This window comes from Anoplophora glabripennis, unplaced genomic scaffold (genome assembly GCF_000390285.2).
Source record: "Anoplophora glabripennis isolate ALB-LARVAE unplaced genomic scaffold, Agla_2.0 scaffold127, whole genome shotgun sequence".
Lineage (NCBI taxonomy): Eukaryota > Metazoa > Arthropoda > Insecta > Coleoptera > Cerambycidae > Anoplophora > Anoplophora glabripennis.
The window spans coordinates 897548-912920 of NW_019416291.1; the positions used below are offsets into that span (position 1 = coordinate 897548).

Below are 15373 nucleotides of genomic sequence, written 5' to 3' on the forward strand. Positions count from 1 at the left end.
CGCACGTCGTCTGTCACGTATTAAGTTTTTTATGTCATCGGGGAGGGTGCCCCGGGGGTTTGTCAGTCGGGGGACAATAGTCTCCGTCGTAGTCTGAGTCAGGGCGTTTTTAATGTCAGTCTCAAGGGAGAGGATTGCCGCCTCCAGATCATGGGTGGTTTCGATGACTGGGAGCGCCATGTTTCCTTGCATTACTGTTCGGAAACGCTCCCAGTCAGTGAACCTCCTCGTGAAGGTGCCTTCATATCTCTGTCTTCGCCCCAGATCCAGAAATATTGGATTGTGGGCGGAAGACCCTTCGTATTGGGTGGATATTTGGGCATTTAACGGTATAGATTTTAAGAGGGCAATGTCGATAACGTCGGGGCGTCCTACGGGTCCGTAATGTGTCGGTTCTGTCGGTCCGAGTATAGTCAAGTCGTCGTGTCTGTCTTGGTAATTCAGCAGGACGCGACCTCTTGTGGTCGTCGTCCCGCTGTGCCATATGGGGGACTTCGCGTTGAAGTCCCCGATGGCAATTGTCTGGGGCCAGGAAAGGATTTTGTCTAAGTCATTGTCAAGTAGTGGTAGTCTGGGTGGGTGGTAACAGGACACCACCGCAACGTCTCCATGCCGTAGCGATCTCACCGCTATCGCCACGGCCTCTGTGTTTTGAGTTAGAGATGTGCCGCGGACATGTCAGCTGAAAAGTTGCTATGTCCTTAGGACACTTTTCAACATTGAAAAGTTGTATGCGCATGAGCGGAATTATTTGCTGCATTCATAATTCCTGCAAAAATTATTTGAGGTTGGTACATGTAAAATTAAAGAATGGCCGTGTTCTTTTATTACTGGTTTTAATGCCATGAAGTCCATCGATGTATTACGATTGGTCTGTTTAAAAAATTCTGATCTCTTATTGGCTGTACGGAATCCATCACATCGAAGTGATGAATAAAAGAACACGACCATATTAGCGTTATTAGATTAGCCATTTTCTTATAATTTTATTGGTAATAGTTTAACTGAAACTGACATTGTAAACATAACATAACCTCTTTTATATGTTTATTATTTTTGGTTTTTGGTAAAGTTAACGATTAGAAAATAGTAATCAGTTGATTCTTAATTTAATATTTAATACACAAATAGTTTATAAATAAAGTATGACGCCAAAATCAACAGTTTGGTTATATTTTTTTGCATTGAGTAAAAATTAGTATAAATGTAACTTTTGCTCAAAAACAATGATTTAAGAATTCCAGTATGATGGAAAAACATTTAAATAAGTGTATGTTGTCCGGGGAAAATTAGACACCAGTTTATAAAAAAGTATAAAGGTAGGTAATAAGTAAAATATATCGACAAATATTCATTAGAATAAAAGTAATATTTTGCTTTGTGTGAACAACCAAGCCAAATGATGACCTTCAGTGGACAACGCATAACTTCGGCATTTTAAACACAAATGACTTAAAAAAATTTGTGAATGTAGTTCAAGGTATTAATATAATGTCAAAGTTTGATCAAATTGTAGTCAATTTGTTCCATGCCTAATGAGATTTCCCCCCTTAAAAAGAACAAATTAAATTGCAGCACAATTCTGCATCTGCCTTGGTTGCAATCGGGGAGTGTGTTTTAGTTTTTCTACGAAGAAAAGTAGTCAAATCATTAGAATTTAGGTACTTCAAGGTATGCACTATTTAATGATAAATTACACTCGTCGCCTTATTTTATTTAAAATTGTTACCGGTAATCGATGAACCCTCCCTGAAATTTTAGATTTACTTTGCAATACCGGTACAAAATATCCAATACCGGAATGGAAAAAACGGGTACCCAGAAAAATCGTATACATCTTATAATCACTATGGAATATTTTATTTTGTCTTAAATATAAAAATATATACAATATTATTACTAATAATAAGAAATCATTCAAATTTACACAAATACTTTATCTATCGCTGTTTAAAAAAAAAAAAGAAAATGCAACAGCTTTAAAGTTGAGATTAAAATACAAAATTTTACCTAAAACAAATAAATCAAAGTAATTTCCAATAGTTTAGTGTTTGCTTTTCTATTGTGTGTAAAACACTATAATCTGAACGAGAACAACCGCGGGTCGACAAGCACAACTGTGGACAAATAAAGGTTTCTGACTTAAAAAAAATTAAAGCCATTTAAAAAACAAAACCAATAAAATAAAACCATGTTTTATAAAGTGCTGTAAGCAGTTTAAATCGGAAACTTTATTATCCACAGTTGTACAGGATGATTCACTATATTTTGACCCCTACAAAAACTTTTAGAGTTATAAAAAATGTGAGATTTTTTTATAACTCTTAAAAGAAAAAAGTTAAAAGGGGGGTCAAAATATAGTGAATCACCCTGTACAACTAATCTTGTCTCAATGGCGGTAGATAAAAATATTTCCTCAAAGTGGAAACTATCATCGGAGTCATAGCATTCTTCTCCTCCTCGCTTACGGTCCACGTTTGGCCAGACACGTCGTCGAGTATCCTGGTACATATGTCTGCAAAATGATGCCTGAAAACGTACGATTTATGTTATACTAAACATAAAATAATAAAATAAACAAGAAAATCTTACTGGTTTGCCAGCTCAATCATTTTCTTGACTAAAGCCTGAATAAACCAAGACCCGGTTTTCGTGTTTCTTATTGCGGCGTAACCGGGCACAGTGGCCCAGAACGTTAGCATGTCCACTGTTCGGGGTACCGACTGATTGCTACTATTAGGCCCGTCTGTGGTAATTGAAAAACTTTCGTCTTCTTCAGTGATCTCGTTTACTGGAAATAATTCGAAACTGAATAATAAAAAAATAACATATTTTTTCAAACAAAATATAAAAAAAAACATTCATATGAAAGCAGATTTAATCAAGCACTCCAATAACTCGTAAAACTCATAAGCGAAAGAAATGCTGTTGACCAAGTGTCCCAATAAGGACGCCCGTTTTTTATTGCAGAGGTATTGGAGAATCGTATACATAGAAGAAATGGAAAAAATTGAATTTCGTCTATTACAGAGCGCGAGAAGTAATTCTTTTAAAGGTCTTTTTATTTTTATAAGTACACGCATATAAGTTACTATAAGAGCTTTATCTATTTATGCAAGTGCAAGTAAGTCGGCTTATAACTTATAAGCTGGCGCAGCATTCTTTGCGTTGGTTACGTCGCCTTTTCCCCGATTTTTTACTAGAAATTTATGAGGAATATCCTGAAATTGCTGACCAGGCAATAAATGTATTAATGCCTTTTGCAACTACGTACCTGCGTGAAAAATCATTTTCCACATACGTAGCGACAAAAACAAAGTTTCGCAATACGCTTAATGCAGAATTTGAAATGAGATTGCAACTTACGACAATAGCACCTGATTTTAATACATTATCTAAAAATATTCAAGCACATCCCAGTCTTTGATTATATTTACTTTTTTTTTAATTACTCAATAAATATTTACTTTAACTTTAATTTTTCCTTAGTGGAATATTTATTTTGTTAATCGTAGTATTTATAAATATATTAAATAATCAATGAAAAATGTGTTTGAAAATCTTTTTTAGGTGTAGTGGTTCCTCAAAAAAATCGAAATGTTGGCGAGGTTCCGAAAGTCGTAAAAGTTTGAATACCGCTGATCTAGAGGATCAGAAAGTATCATTTCTATCAACGGATTTATAAAATCTCATTTTTTCCATTTTTTAAATAATTTCTTAACAAGAGTTCAATTATTTACGTTAAATATGAATAAATAGCAAATTTAATTATTTTTTGAATAATTTTCTTCTTCCATATTCACTTAATAGTGACGATAATGAATTATTAACTTTATTTATTTGTCATCTGCTTATTCCTCTTTAATGTACATCTAATAACATCTTTCGAGATATTTGAGTAGATTAAATATTCTAACCGAGTCTTAATTGTCAGTGTTGCAAGAAACAACTACTCCAAGGGCTATATGCCCCTACCAGCATTGAATTATACCCGCAACACCTAGGATCGTTCGTCAGTTTAACCCACCAGACACAGACCAGTTTCGTACTTATTAGTCCTCATCAGTGTGCCATAGGTGAGACAACCGACGAACGATCCAGCTGTTTTGCGTCGTATCATCATGACAAGGAAATACATTGTGCAGCCCGCTTATTATCGCAACACAATCGCGGACGACCCTGTACATCTTGTGATGTTTTTACTTACATTTTAGACACTGCCTCCCTTGGCAAGACTGTAGAATCAATATCTTGGGCTTCCCTACCAAATTTTCTCTATTAGTTTTGCGCATTATCTCTTGAATTTTGTTTACTTTCACTCTACAGCTATTCGCCCCATACACGACATCTATAAAATTACAACTTAGTAAAATATAATATTCAACCTTTTTTTTTTCTACCTTTATCACCATGAGATAAGATGCACACGAACAAACTCGATTCAATCGTAACACTTTTAGCAACCTCCGTGACTTGAGCAGTCAAACTTTCATGAGTCAAGTTTTCCGCGACGACTATTTTAAAACCGAATTTCGTGAAAGTGCTTATCAGCTTCTCTTTATCCTTTTCTGTACCCTTCCTCGACTCCAGTTTGTTGCTCTCGATGTCCGTTGGCAGCAAATGCTACAAATCAATTTTAATTGATTCAGACAAACGCCAATAATAAATATTAAATAGTATATTTTACCTTATAATCTTCATCAATTTCAGTGTAGAATTCTTCCTGGTTTATAATCAATATTATACCCGGATTTTCGGGATCTATTTCGTATCTATGATTATCGGTGTGCAATTCCTTAAAATCTGGTCCATTATCTTGTCTGATGCTAGGCGATGAAGATAGAAAATCTCCTGAATATGCCCTAGAAGTCGAAGCAGGCTGATGAGTATCAGTACTTGTAGATAGTCCTCTTGGTTTAGGTGTCTTTTCTCCCACACCAGACTCCTGGATATTCTCCTACAAACAAAACATTTTTATTAAGGTATTGAAATATGTTTTGAAAACTTACCACACATTTTTTTTCGAGTTTTTCACGTGGAAGAATTACACCTTCCAAAGCATCCCACAATGCTTCTTCTTCTATAACTTTAAACGCTTGCTTAATATTAGTCATATCTTTCATGGATATATAACCCATGGTTTCCCATTTTAAAAAATACATCTCCAAAAATTCTGGACTATATTCAGTAAATATCAGCCCTTTTTCTTGAAAGTGAAACTTTACAGTGCTAAGAAATTTCTCAGTTTTTGCACAGTTCAATCTCTCGCAGATCAGATAGATTACTTTCTTCATTTTGTTTAAATTTGTAATAGAAGTCGCTATATGTGGGGCATAGTAATCTTTCACATCCTGTTTCTTGTAGCCTTCAATAAATGACGGTAATTGTTAATAAATTTTAATTACATAACAAAAATAACGGTCTTATTACCTAAAGTACGCAAAACTTGGTAATTTTTAATGACACATAAGGCTTCAATCAACTTTTTTTGCCAAGGATGCGAACGGCTTTCTTCTAAATTGGCCCAACTATACAAGAGATTTTTTTGAGCTCCATCTAGGAACAATATCAATTCTTGTAATGCTAAATTTGGTTCTTCATACAGCAGGTAAACCAATGAAACCTAAAAAGCAAGGCACAACAAAAACGTTATAAAACACAGTTAATTAATAGTACCTACCATTTCATAATCATCTAGGCTCTTTTCTATTTCAAGTACTTTGTCAAGATGTAAAGCAATCTCTGGTCTTAGAAAACTTTGGGCAGACGCATCAGTTGTAATCATCTCTGCAGTATAAACAATTTACTTAACACTTTTACTTTTACTAACATTTTTTTTTAAGAGATATTAAGCCACAGTATGCTGATAATTATTTACACAGTAAAATTTATTCAATGATAATTAGAAACATACAAATACAATTTGCAGTTATAAATAGTAGTATTGTAAACCCCCTAATCATTAAATAAACTGTACTTTTTCTGTCTAGCACAGCAATTTAATATTCTAGGAAATTGTTTACCTTTACTTGTATAATCAATCTCCAGGTTTGGTGCTACTTCTATAACCAAATTCTGTGAGGAATTTGTGTTAATACTGTTAGTGATAGCGGTTTTCTTATCTACGGGAAAAATAAATACCTAGGGTAATACATCTGCCACAATAATTTTGGATAACAAAACTTACCAGGTCGCGATTCCAGTGAATAATCAAATTCGCTATCAGAATCACTATCGTCGGACAATCCCGTCAAGTAATTAGAATTTCCAGCACCCATAATTCCTTTTAACCACTAAATTGGGCGAACAAAAAGGGCGTTTAGCCAAACAGGGGAAGTCCCTCCTGTTAATGTTAATAGTAGATAAATAAAAAAACACATTACCACATTGCCAACATAAACTCATAAACACGAAATATCACTATCTAGATACAATAGATGCATTGGTGTCGTGTTGTAAAACTACAACAGTTAGATAATAAATTCATTCATATGATAACGATTCAGAAGTAGGACAGTAATATGTAGTATTGTATAATAGTATATATTTAAAGATAGCAGTACACACACACATTATTTGTGGTAAAGCACAAATCTAGTTTAGACTTAAAAATGTTTTTGAACTATCTGGCAACAGTGCTTGTAACAAATATTTTGCTTACATTCGCTGGAAATTACCATACAAACGATATGACATATTTTCAACGTTTCATAAAAAAAATTATTTAGCAAAAGGAAGTAAAGGAAACAAAGGTGCGCTACTGAAAATATAATATGCACACATACGTAGATAGATACCTACATTTTATAAATAATTTTTAGAGAAAATATAGAAAATTTTATGTGTGCCAATGCGATTGGTACTGTTACATCCAATAGAAATAAGCCATTCAATCAATGCCGACAAACACGTCACAAACGTCACCGAATTTATGTTATAGGTTAAAACAGCTGCTTGGGCAACAATTTGGTTTAATTTAAAAAATAACATCTTGTAGTGTGTAGTGATGAATTAAACTTTATTTGAAACGTGCCCAAAAATACGGTTTTACTTATCTTAAAGAGGCGGAGTAATTGATTCCATAAAAAATGCACAGAAATAAATTTTTTGTGTATGCTGCTGGGATATTCGCATCATATTTTTATTTTGGAATACTGCAAGAAAAAATAACAAGAGGAAAATATTCGCGTGATGTTATTAACGAGGAGGGCGTGAAAGCGGTTGAAATAGAACAATTCTCCTTTGCTTTAACATTAGTTTTTGTGCAATGTATTATAAACTACGTAGTAGCGAAGGGCGCTTTAAGTATATGGACTCAATCCGAAGACACTACACCAAAATTATATTATGTAAGCATGTCTACTACGTACTTATTAGCGATGGTTTGTTCTAATATGGCACTGCAATGGGTGCCATATCCAACCCAAGTCATCGGTAAATCTGCAAAGCCTATTCCCGTGATGATACTGGGAGTGCTGTTAGGGAGAAAGTCGTATCCTTTTAGGAAATATATTTTTGTGTTTATGATAGTCTTAGGCATTGTTCTATTTATGCTTAAGGAAAATAAGGGTACCCATCATACGACAGAGGAGACATTGCTAGGTGTAGGAGAATTGTTGCTGTTTCTTTCTCTGCTTATGGATGGCTTAACAGGAGCAATCCAGGTAAGAATAATATAGTTATATTCTCATAGTGCATAAAAATAGCACACCACTGAGCCTGTCAAACATTTAACATAAAACAATTTCGTTTAAGATATTTGCACCATATTGCTAATAGCAATCATATCTACTGGCAAAGAGCGACCTACTAATCTGTAGGTATTATGAATGCATGTCTCACACTAGGCGAAATCTTTTTTTTTTTTAATTATTGATATTAATTATTATTATGTTATTTTAAGTGTAATCTACTTACGATTAATTATACTTATGTTGTTTTAGGAAAGAATTAGAGCAGAAGCCAAACCTACAGGTTTGCAGATGATGAAAGTTGGCAATGCTTGGTGTACTTTATTTTTATTCATAACGATACTTATAACTGGTGAATATTTGGAATTTTACGATTTTGCCATGAGGTATCCCTATGTTTTACACAATTTACTGTTATTGGGAATAACATCGGCAATCGGACAACTGTTTCTGTATTCAATGGTAAGGAACGTAAAACTGACGTGGTCGGATGTTATAAAACGACTTTTTTTTTAGGTATCTGAATTTGGTCCTCTTGTGTTGTCCATTGTAACCACAACTCGGAAATTCTTCACAGTACTAGGATCCGTGATTCTTTTTGGAAACGCTTTAAGTACACGACAGTGGACTGGCACTGTGATTGTATTCGCAGCATTATTCTTGGATGCGTATTACTCAAAATCCGCGCCGAAAAAGAAATAATTTGCTATTGGACAATTTTTACCTAGCAGGTCTTCTAATAGGATAATTTTATGACAGAAATTTATTTAATACTTCAGTGAAGTACGTTTATTTACACATCAGCATAATTGTTGAAACAAACGTGGATGTTAATTTTCTCGATATATATTTTATTTATATATTTTCTTTTGAGATCAATAAAATTATTTATTTAATAATTGTTTTACTTAAAACGATGTACTGGAAGGTGTTGCAGATAAAAAAATATATTTTTTAGAAAATTGTGATCAAAAGTCGACATTTTCTTTAGATTTTCAGTTGACAAAGTGAGTCTTTTTTGTTCAAATAATTTGTAATTTTTTCGAAACTTATTTATGATTTTATTAATTAAACTATATACATTTTAAGTAATACAACATTTCAATACAAAACAATAACTATTATAAACAGGTCGACTACAATTTTTGCACTGCATGTAAATAAAAAGTGCCGATATTGCAATGAATTTATGCCAGATCCAGTGTGCTGTCAGTTATCATAGTTTCTAGTTCTGGGTGTTCAATGAGGCTGCTGCTGTAATTGTTGAAGTTTACTGCATACATTGTATGATTGACAGGTACCATAGGCTCTGCTGAAGATGGTAACAATAGCACACTATTTGCGGTATATCCTCATTTGGTCTGGACTTAAAATCACAAGACATCTCGTAGTATGAGTTTTTGAATTGGGAATTCTTATAATAATAATTAAATTTTTCTCTTCTATATCATAGATCGTTATTTTTAGCAGCTCATCCCTTCTCAAAGCTCCACAAACACCGATTATTAAAATGACCCGAAAAGTTATCCAAAATTAGTTAAATTAATCGATTTATATTAATTTGATTTATCTTTTCTAATAGAAATCTATTATCAGATGCTTCTTGTAAAAATCTCTCAATTTCCTCTTTCTGGATTTTTGCGGAGGGTATTCAACTGATCTGATTTTGAAATATGGTATTAGTTTTGGAAATTTTCTCTTTACATTTTTTTTTATTTAGTGTACTTTTTAACATGGAATATACTGACCATAACTTTGAAGGTTTAATTTTATTAACTTTGTGTTCGAAATATGCCAGTAATATCGCTTCAGACACTTTTTCAATTTTCTTCAAACTACACCACTACTTGAATTCATTGTAGGCAATCTCGTACTGTCTCGATGATTTTTTGGGGATTAAAATGTCAAACAGCACTTTGTGCCGCTTCCAATACTTCTCCTGGTAAATGCTTGTCTTCACTTTCTAAGTTCACTCTTAGAATATGAATTACAATACAGTGTGGTCCCGAGGTAATGGGCCAAAATTCATGGGTATTTTCCCGAAGCAAAAATATTACAATTTAGCTGAACTTACCTTAGTCCAAAATTTAATAGTTAAAGAGACACAGGGTGTTAAATGTAAAATATTATTTTAGTTTATTTCCATTTATTTCTTAATAAATGCAAATATTTTTACAAAATTTTGGGGTTTTGGGTTATTTGGGTAGAGAAATTGAAATTTGCTCACATTTTGATTACAGTTTATAGAGGACACTAGCTGCCATAGATTGAATGTGTTGAAAACGATATAACTTTTTTGTACTTTAAAGGATCTCTTTTGGTATCAAATTCTTATTTTCCAACTTTTTTTACACAAAAAAGGTATACTTTATGAAAGTAGCTGTCTCACACCATTTCCGAGATATTTGGGTTTGAAACTTCCAATGCTAATAGTTGAAATAATTAAAATAATTTGGGAATGTTAAAAACAAGGGTTTATTTAGAATTAAAAATTGTAATGAACAGTAAAATAGTGAACATTAGTAAAAAACATGCCTTTTTGACAATAATTGCTCAAAATGCCCACCTTTAACTTCAATATATTTATCAACGCGTTTATTAAAAGATTATAAAAGTGTTAAAGTATAAATCTTTAACGCGAAGACTTTGCAGCATATAAAACCCGCTGCCAAAGTATTTCTCAGGTGTTTATAGTTTCTCCATAAACAAATGATTTCATGTAACCCCAAAAATGAAAGTTTCAGCATTCTATTTCACATTTATGTATATACAATTTAAATTGTAAGCTAAGAAGTACTTAATTTAAATTAGGTACGTACTTATAATACTTAATGGAAAGTAGCATACAAATGACATCAATAAGACAAGTGGAAGACGTCAATTATTTGATTTTCGTAAAATCCTACTTAAGAATCTTTATGCTAAATTAATACCTGTAGGTACTTAATTAATTGTAATTAACGCAACAGCATTGGAAGTTTCAAAGCCAAATATCTCAATAACGGTGCGAGACAGCTACTTTCATAAAGTATACCTTTTTTGTGTAAAAAAAGTTGGAAAATAAGAATTTGATACCAAAGATGAGACAACTTAAAACACAAAAAAGTTATGTCGTTTTTAACACGTTCACACTGCAGCTAGTGCCCACTAGGACCTTTAACCAAAACGTGAACAAATTGCAATTCCTCTACCCAAAGAACTCCAAACCCCAAAATTTTGGGGGGATATTTGCATTTGTTACGGAATAAATAAAAAAAACGCAAAAGCACCATTTCGCGTACTAGATACAAAAATTACTATTATATGCTACATAAAATAAAAAGGCAACATAAAAAGGAACTAAATTTATTTAAATACGTATGAACACTAACAACATTGTTGCAATGAGTTACTACATTAAATGCAAGGTAGGATTCTACACAGACTACCTAAAGGAAATGCGATATATCTAATATCATTTCTAACATGTATTTGTTGTCAGTCTCAAGTTTCTGAACTGATCAACGGATGCTTTAGTATCGGATCCCTGCTTTCTTAGCACTCCCAACAATTATAAAAGATATATCTATGTCTCGATCATCTTCAACATTGTAAATAGTTAAAATACTTTAAAAATAAAACGTGAAATGTCAGAAATTTGTCAACTGATAATCTTTGGTTTTCTACAACTAGTGATAAATTAATGAATGTTGTTAATAGATTCAGAAATAACATTTGCTGTTACATAGATTTGTCACAAGTTTTAAGGATGTCATGGCTCGATATTAATTCATATTGTAAATCGTCAGCCTCCAGACAAAGACCTCCAGATCTGATAAAATTTTTAAAATGATTTATGCTGTGTATAAAAATAAATTTTTGTCAATTGATGACCTCAGAAAATATATGTACAGGGTGGTTTGTAATTGTATATTGCAAATAAACATGAAAAATTATGAACATTTTCTTAATAAAATTTTTTTGGAAGTACTTACAACCTGGAAAGTTCTAAAAATTGAAAGTTTCTGAATTCCAATAGTTGAACTGGGATAAAATTTAGTGTTATTATTGAAAAAATAAAACAACACAGCTACAAAAAAAATTATATTCGTTTTAACAGAGTATGATACCCCTGTATTTTGACCCGTTGAAAACGATGGAGTCATTACTTGAGGCTCTTTTTCTAACCTCAAAAATTAGCTCAGAATCAGTGGAAATCTAATTTTATTTTATTGTTAAAATACTTGAGATTTTGAAATTAAAGTACACAACAACTTGTCAAAACGGCCAGAATAAAAAAAATTTATTACTGCATTTGTTTCTTTAAAATGCATCCTTGAGGAAATCAAGATTTCCAGATTTGGAATGGAGCAATTCTGATATGACTCTTCAGCGGTTTAAAATAGAGGGTCAAAATATATTCTTAAAAAGTATATGAATAAATTTTTTTTGTGCCTGTGTAAGCAGTGGAGTAGATATAGGGATCAGCCATGTCATTTTTATAAATAACATTGAAATCGACAGAGCCTTTTGTAAATTTTTATATAATTTCGAGATAATTACAATTTCTGATATCTCGACACTAAAAAGTAAGAATAGTGCAGATTAATTAGGAATCTTTGAAAATTGTTTTAAATAAGTGACACGTAAGTTATTTTTATAATTTCTATTCTAAATTGAGGATAAAAAACATACTACTTTCAACGATTTAGTAAATAAGAATTTTATGTTTGGGTTAAGCTAAGGGAAATGTTTTTTAATCAATTTGTCATGCAATAAGCAGAGACCACAAATTAATCTGTACGTTATAATATTGCTTTTTTTTACCGCAGATATCGAAAATTTTAATTATCTCAAAAACCACAATTCCTATTAAAAATTACAAGAGGCTTGGTGAGCATTATCCACGTCGATGGATCAGGTGTATTTTTGAAATGAATCATGCAGAATCTGGTACCGATCCCATTGCTTGTCCGCCATGATCGCCAGATCTAAATCCCATGGATTATGTCGTTTGGGGATTTATTAAAGAAAGGGTGTATAGTTCACTAGTCTGTACTCTTGAAATGTTAAGAAGAATTGAAAATAATTGTAAAACTCTTAAACACAACCCCAATATGTTTAAGCTTAATTAAGCCATGTGAGAAATGCATTAAAGTTCGAAGACAACATTTCGAACATTTATTGTGATACTTTTTCTTTTGTACTCTATCGTTAATTGTTATTTTTGTTTGTTTCTCAATATTAAATATTTTATTCTGTATTACTTTGTTTGAAAATCAACCATTTCACATGTAATGAATCCATAAGCCATTTTTCTCAAAAACCAAGCATTTAAAAATAGTAAGTGACCTTTTTGCTGCAAAATAAAGTGTAATGTAAAAAAAAATATATTCATTTTGAAAAATTTCCAGTGGCGTAGAAATTATAAAAATAGGGGGTTATCAGAGCTGCTTATGGATGCCTATGATTGATCTATTCGCAATAATTTGTAAAATCGATAAGACCTTTTTATTTGTACACTTCAAACTAAGTATAACGCAAATGGCTTTTATAGTTTAAAAAATAAATAAAAACAAAAAAAAATGTTTTTTCAGGGGCTTAGAGGTACTAAAAGGAAGTCTTTGAAAGAAAAAGTGTATACTTCAAAATGACATTATTTTGACCAGATCTATCGATGGTTAAAGTCCTAATCGTAAAAAGTGAATCGTCCTATATACTTATTACTGTAGTATGCTTTGCGACATACAATTATACACCACCTTGTATATCCCTTATACTCACGGAGTATTACTAATTAAATAAAAAAAATTTGTCTAACGCTAATTTTCAGAATAGTAATTTTTGTACGACTTTTGTTAAATGCAGTTATGATACTTTGTCTGAAGACTAGTGAAATGTATGCTTTTCAAGATTAGGATAAACTGCAAGTAATTCAAAATTAAATACAAATAAATATATTTGAGCAATCGAAAAATTTTTTAAAGGTTCCAGGAGTGCACAAATATTTATACTTAAAAAGAACGAACTATTTCCATAAATCCACCAGCATGCATAATGCACAAATTTAGATGAGCTTATCACCAATTCACAATCCCTGGAACTCTGTATGACGCATAAAGCAAATTAAATAATGTAGTTATAAATTTCCTTGTAATTTACCTATAAGTCCATAAGTTCAAATTTCCATGAGATGAGGCATTAACTAGTAAAAATATAATTACCAAAAACACTAACACACATTTTAGAACGTTGCCTCATTTTTTTAACATGGAATAATGGTCAACAGCACTAACTAATAACTAACAGATATTTGCATTATCAATGTAAAAAATGTCAACTAAAAAATTTAAGAAAAAGAAGTCACTAGTTTGGTGTACTTCAAGAAAGTATTTTAAACAAACCAATTACAGTTGAGATATTGTTCAATTTTTAGTTCCTGAGTAAAAAAAAATTGCCGGCATATTGAACGCAATATATCTGTAGTAGACATGGCCCAATATGTGACACAACTAAGTGAAACGTTTAATATATTATTCTGTATTAACACATTATTATCACAGTCAGTCATTCTGACACCAGCTACTACAAGATTTTGAATTAAAAACGACTTATTCCATCGCATACAACCTCGTCCATTCCTTAGCTTTAAGAACAGCGTCTTGCTCCCTACTCTTCCACATATTCGCAACATCGTTGGCCAGCGGGTCATCCGGATTCGGGCTACTTAAGAGAGCTTGGATGGAAAGTAATACTGTTCTAACTTGCAATGCGGGCGACCATTGGTCCTTGAGAATATCCAGGCATATTCTGCCTAATTTGTCTATGTTGGGGTGGTAGATTTTCGTTAAAAATCTTACATTAGGAGGCGACAGAGGATAGTTCTCCGGGAGGAACAGTTCCAATTTAAATAAGCCCCCTTCATACGGTGACCCGCTTGGACCGGCCATAACCACATGGAAGTACCTGCAATTGTTGTCATCTGGCGTTGCGCTGATGCCCGGTGGAGGGTCTCTGGACAGATTCTTGGTTTCCACCAAAATCCTTCTTGTAGAACCACTTGCCATAACCTATCCGTATACAAAACGTGTACCGGTTACTAAGTACGCTGTTTCTGGTAAATTTAAATTATTTGGGATGCAACTTACTTGGAAATTTATGTAACGGGAATATAACCTATATTACTAAAATTAACCGGTAGAAAAGTGACACAGATAGCACGATTTGTGATTTGTTGACCCGACCGGAATCCCGAAATCCGAAACTGACGTTTATTTTTTGGCGGATGACAGCCCACGGGATTTTTTTTAGAACACCGTGGGAGAAGGGTGCGTTCCACACAATAGGCAAGTTCGGTATTAACATCTAGACGCTCTAGATGCTTTTGTTCTTTTCTAATTGTAACAGATAAAAAGACAAAGAGATATATCTAGACCATCTAGATGTCAATGCCGAACTTGCCTAATGTTTGTATTGTCATAGTGTTTTGCCAACTCAGAACGATGCGTGTTGATAACAGAATAAAAGCTGGAAGGAAACAGGTGTTTGCTAACATTGTCACGCAATGTACAGGGTATGTAGAAGCGAATGGGCCATATTTCAAGGGTAGCTTCCGTGAGAACAAGTAAAGCGACAGAAAAATGTTACTCTTGCTTACTTGAAAAGTTACAAGAGCCTTAAATTTTTTTTTCTATTTTTTTAAG

General features: G+C 32.8%; 3 protein-coding genes across 3 annotated transcripts; 1 reads left to right on the plus strand and 2 right to left on the minus strand.

Annotated features, from left to right (window-relative positions):
* Nucleotides 1-1909: 1909 nt before the first annotated feature.
* LOC108903568 (caspase-8) lies at nt 1910-6365 on the minus strand. The gene is made up of 10 exons (XM_018705792.1): nt 6188-6365; nt 6024-6122; nt 5681-5787; nt 5431-5623; nt 5010-5365; nt 4688-4957; nt 4401-4623; nt 4208-4348; nt 2593-2791; nt 1910-2529 (listed from the first exon to the last, which is right to left on the minus strand). The coding sequence occupies exons 1-10, from the start codon at nt 6276-6278 to the stop codon at nt 2379-2381; spliced, it is 1830 nt and encodes a 609-aa protein (XP_018561308.1). The 5' UTR covers nt 6279-6365; the 3' UTR covers nt 1910-2378.
* A 532-nt stretch (nt 6366-6897) lies between these two features.
* LOC108903578 (solute carrier family 35 member B1 homolog) lies at nt 6898-8587 on the plus strand. The gene is made up of 3 exons (XM_018705804.2): nt 6898-7664; nt 7944-8153; nt 8208-8587. The coding sequence occupies exons 1-3, from the start codon at nt 7089-7091 to the stop codon at nt 8391-8393; spliced, it is 972 nt and encodes a 323-aa protein (XP_018561320.1). The 5' UTR covers nt 6898-7088; the 3' UTR covers nt 8394-8587.
* A 5284-nt stretch (nt 8588-13871) lies between these two features.
* Nucleotides 13872-14919, minus strand: LOC108903617 (ubiquitin-conjugating enzyme E2 N). Its single transcript, XM_018705850.1, has 2 exons — nt 14819-14919; nt 13872-14740 (listed from the first exon to the last, which is right to left on the minus strand). Exon 2 carries the CDS (start codon nt 14735-14737, stop codon nt 14282-14284), a length of 456 nt encoding a protein of 151 aa, XP_018561366.1. The 5' UTR covers nt 14738-14740; nt 14819-14919; the 3' UTR covers nt 13872-14281.
* Nucleotides 14920-15373: the final 454 nt, after the last annotated feature.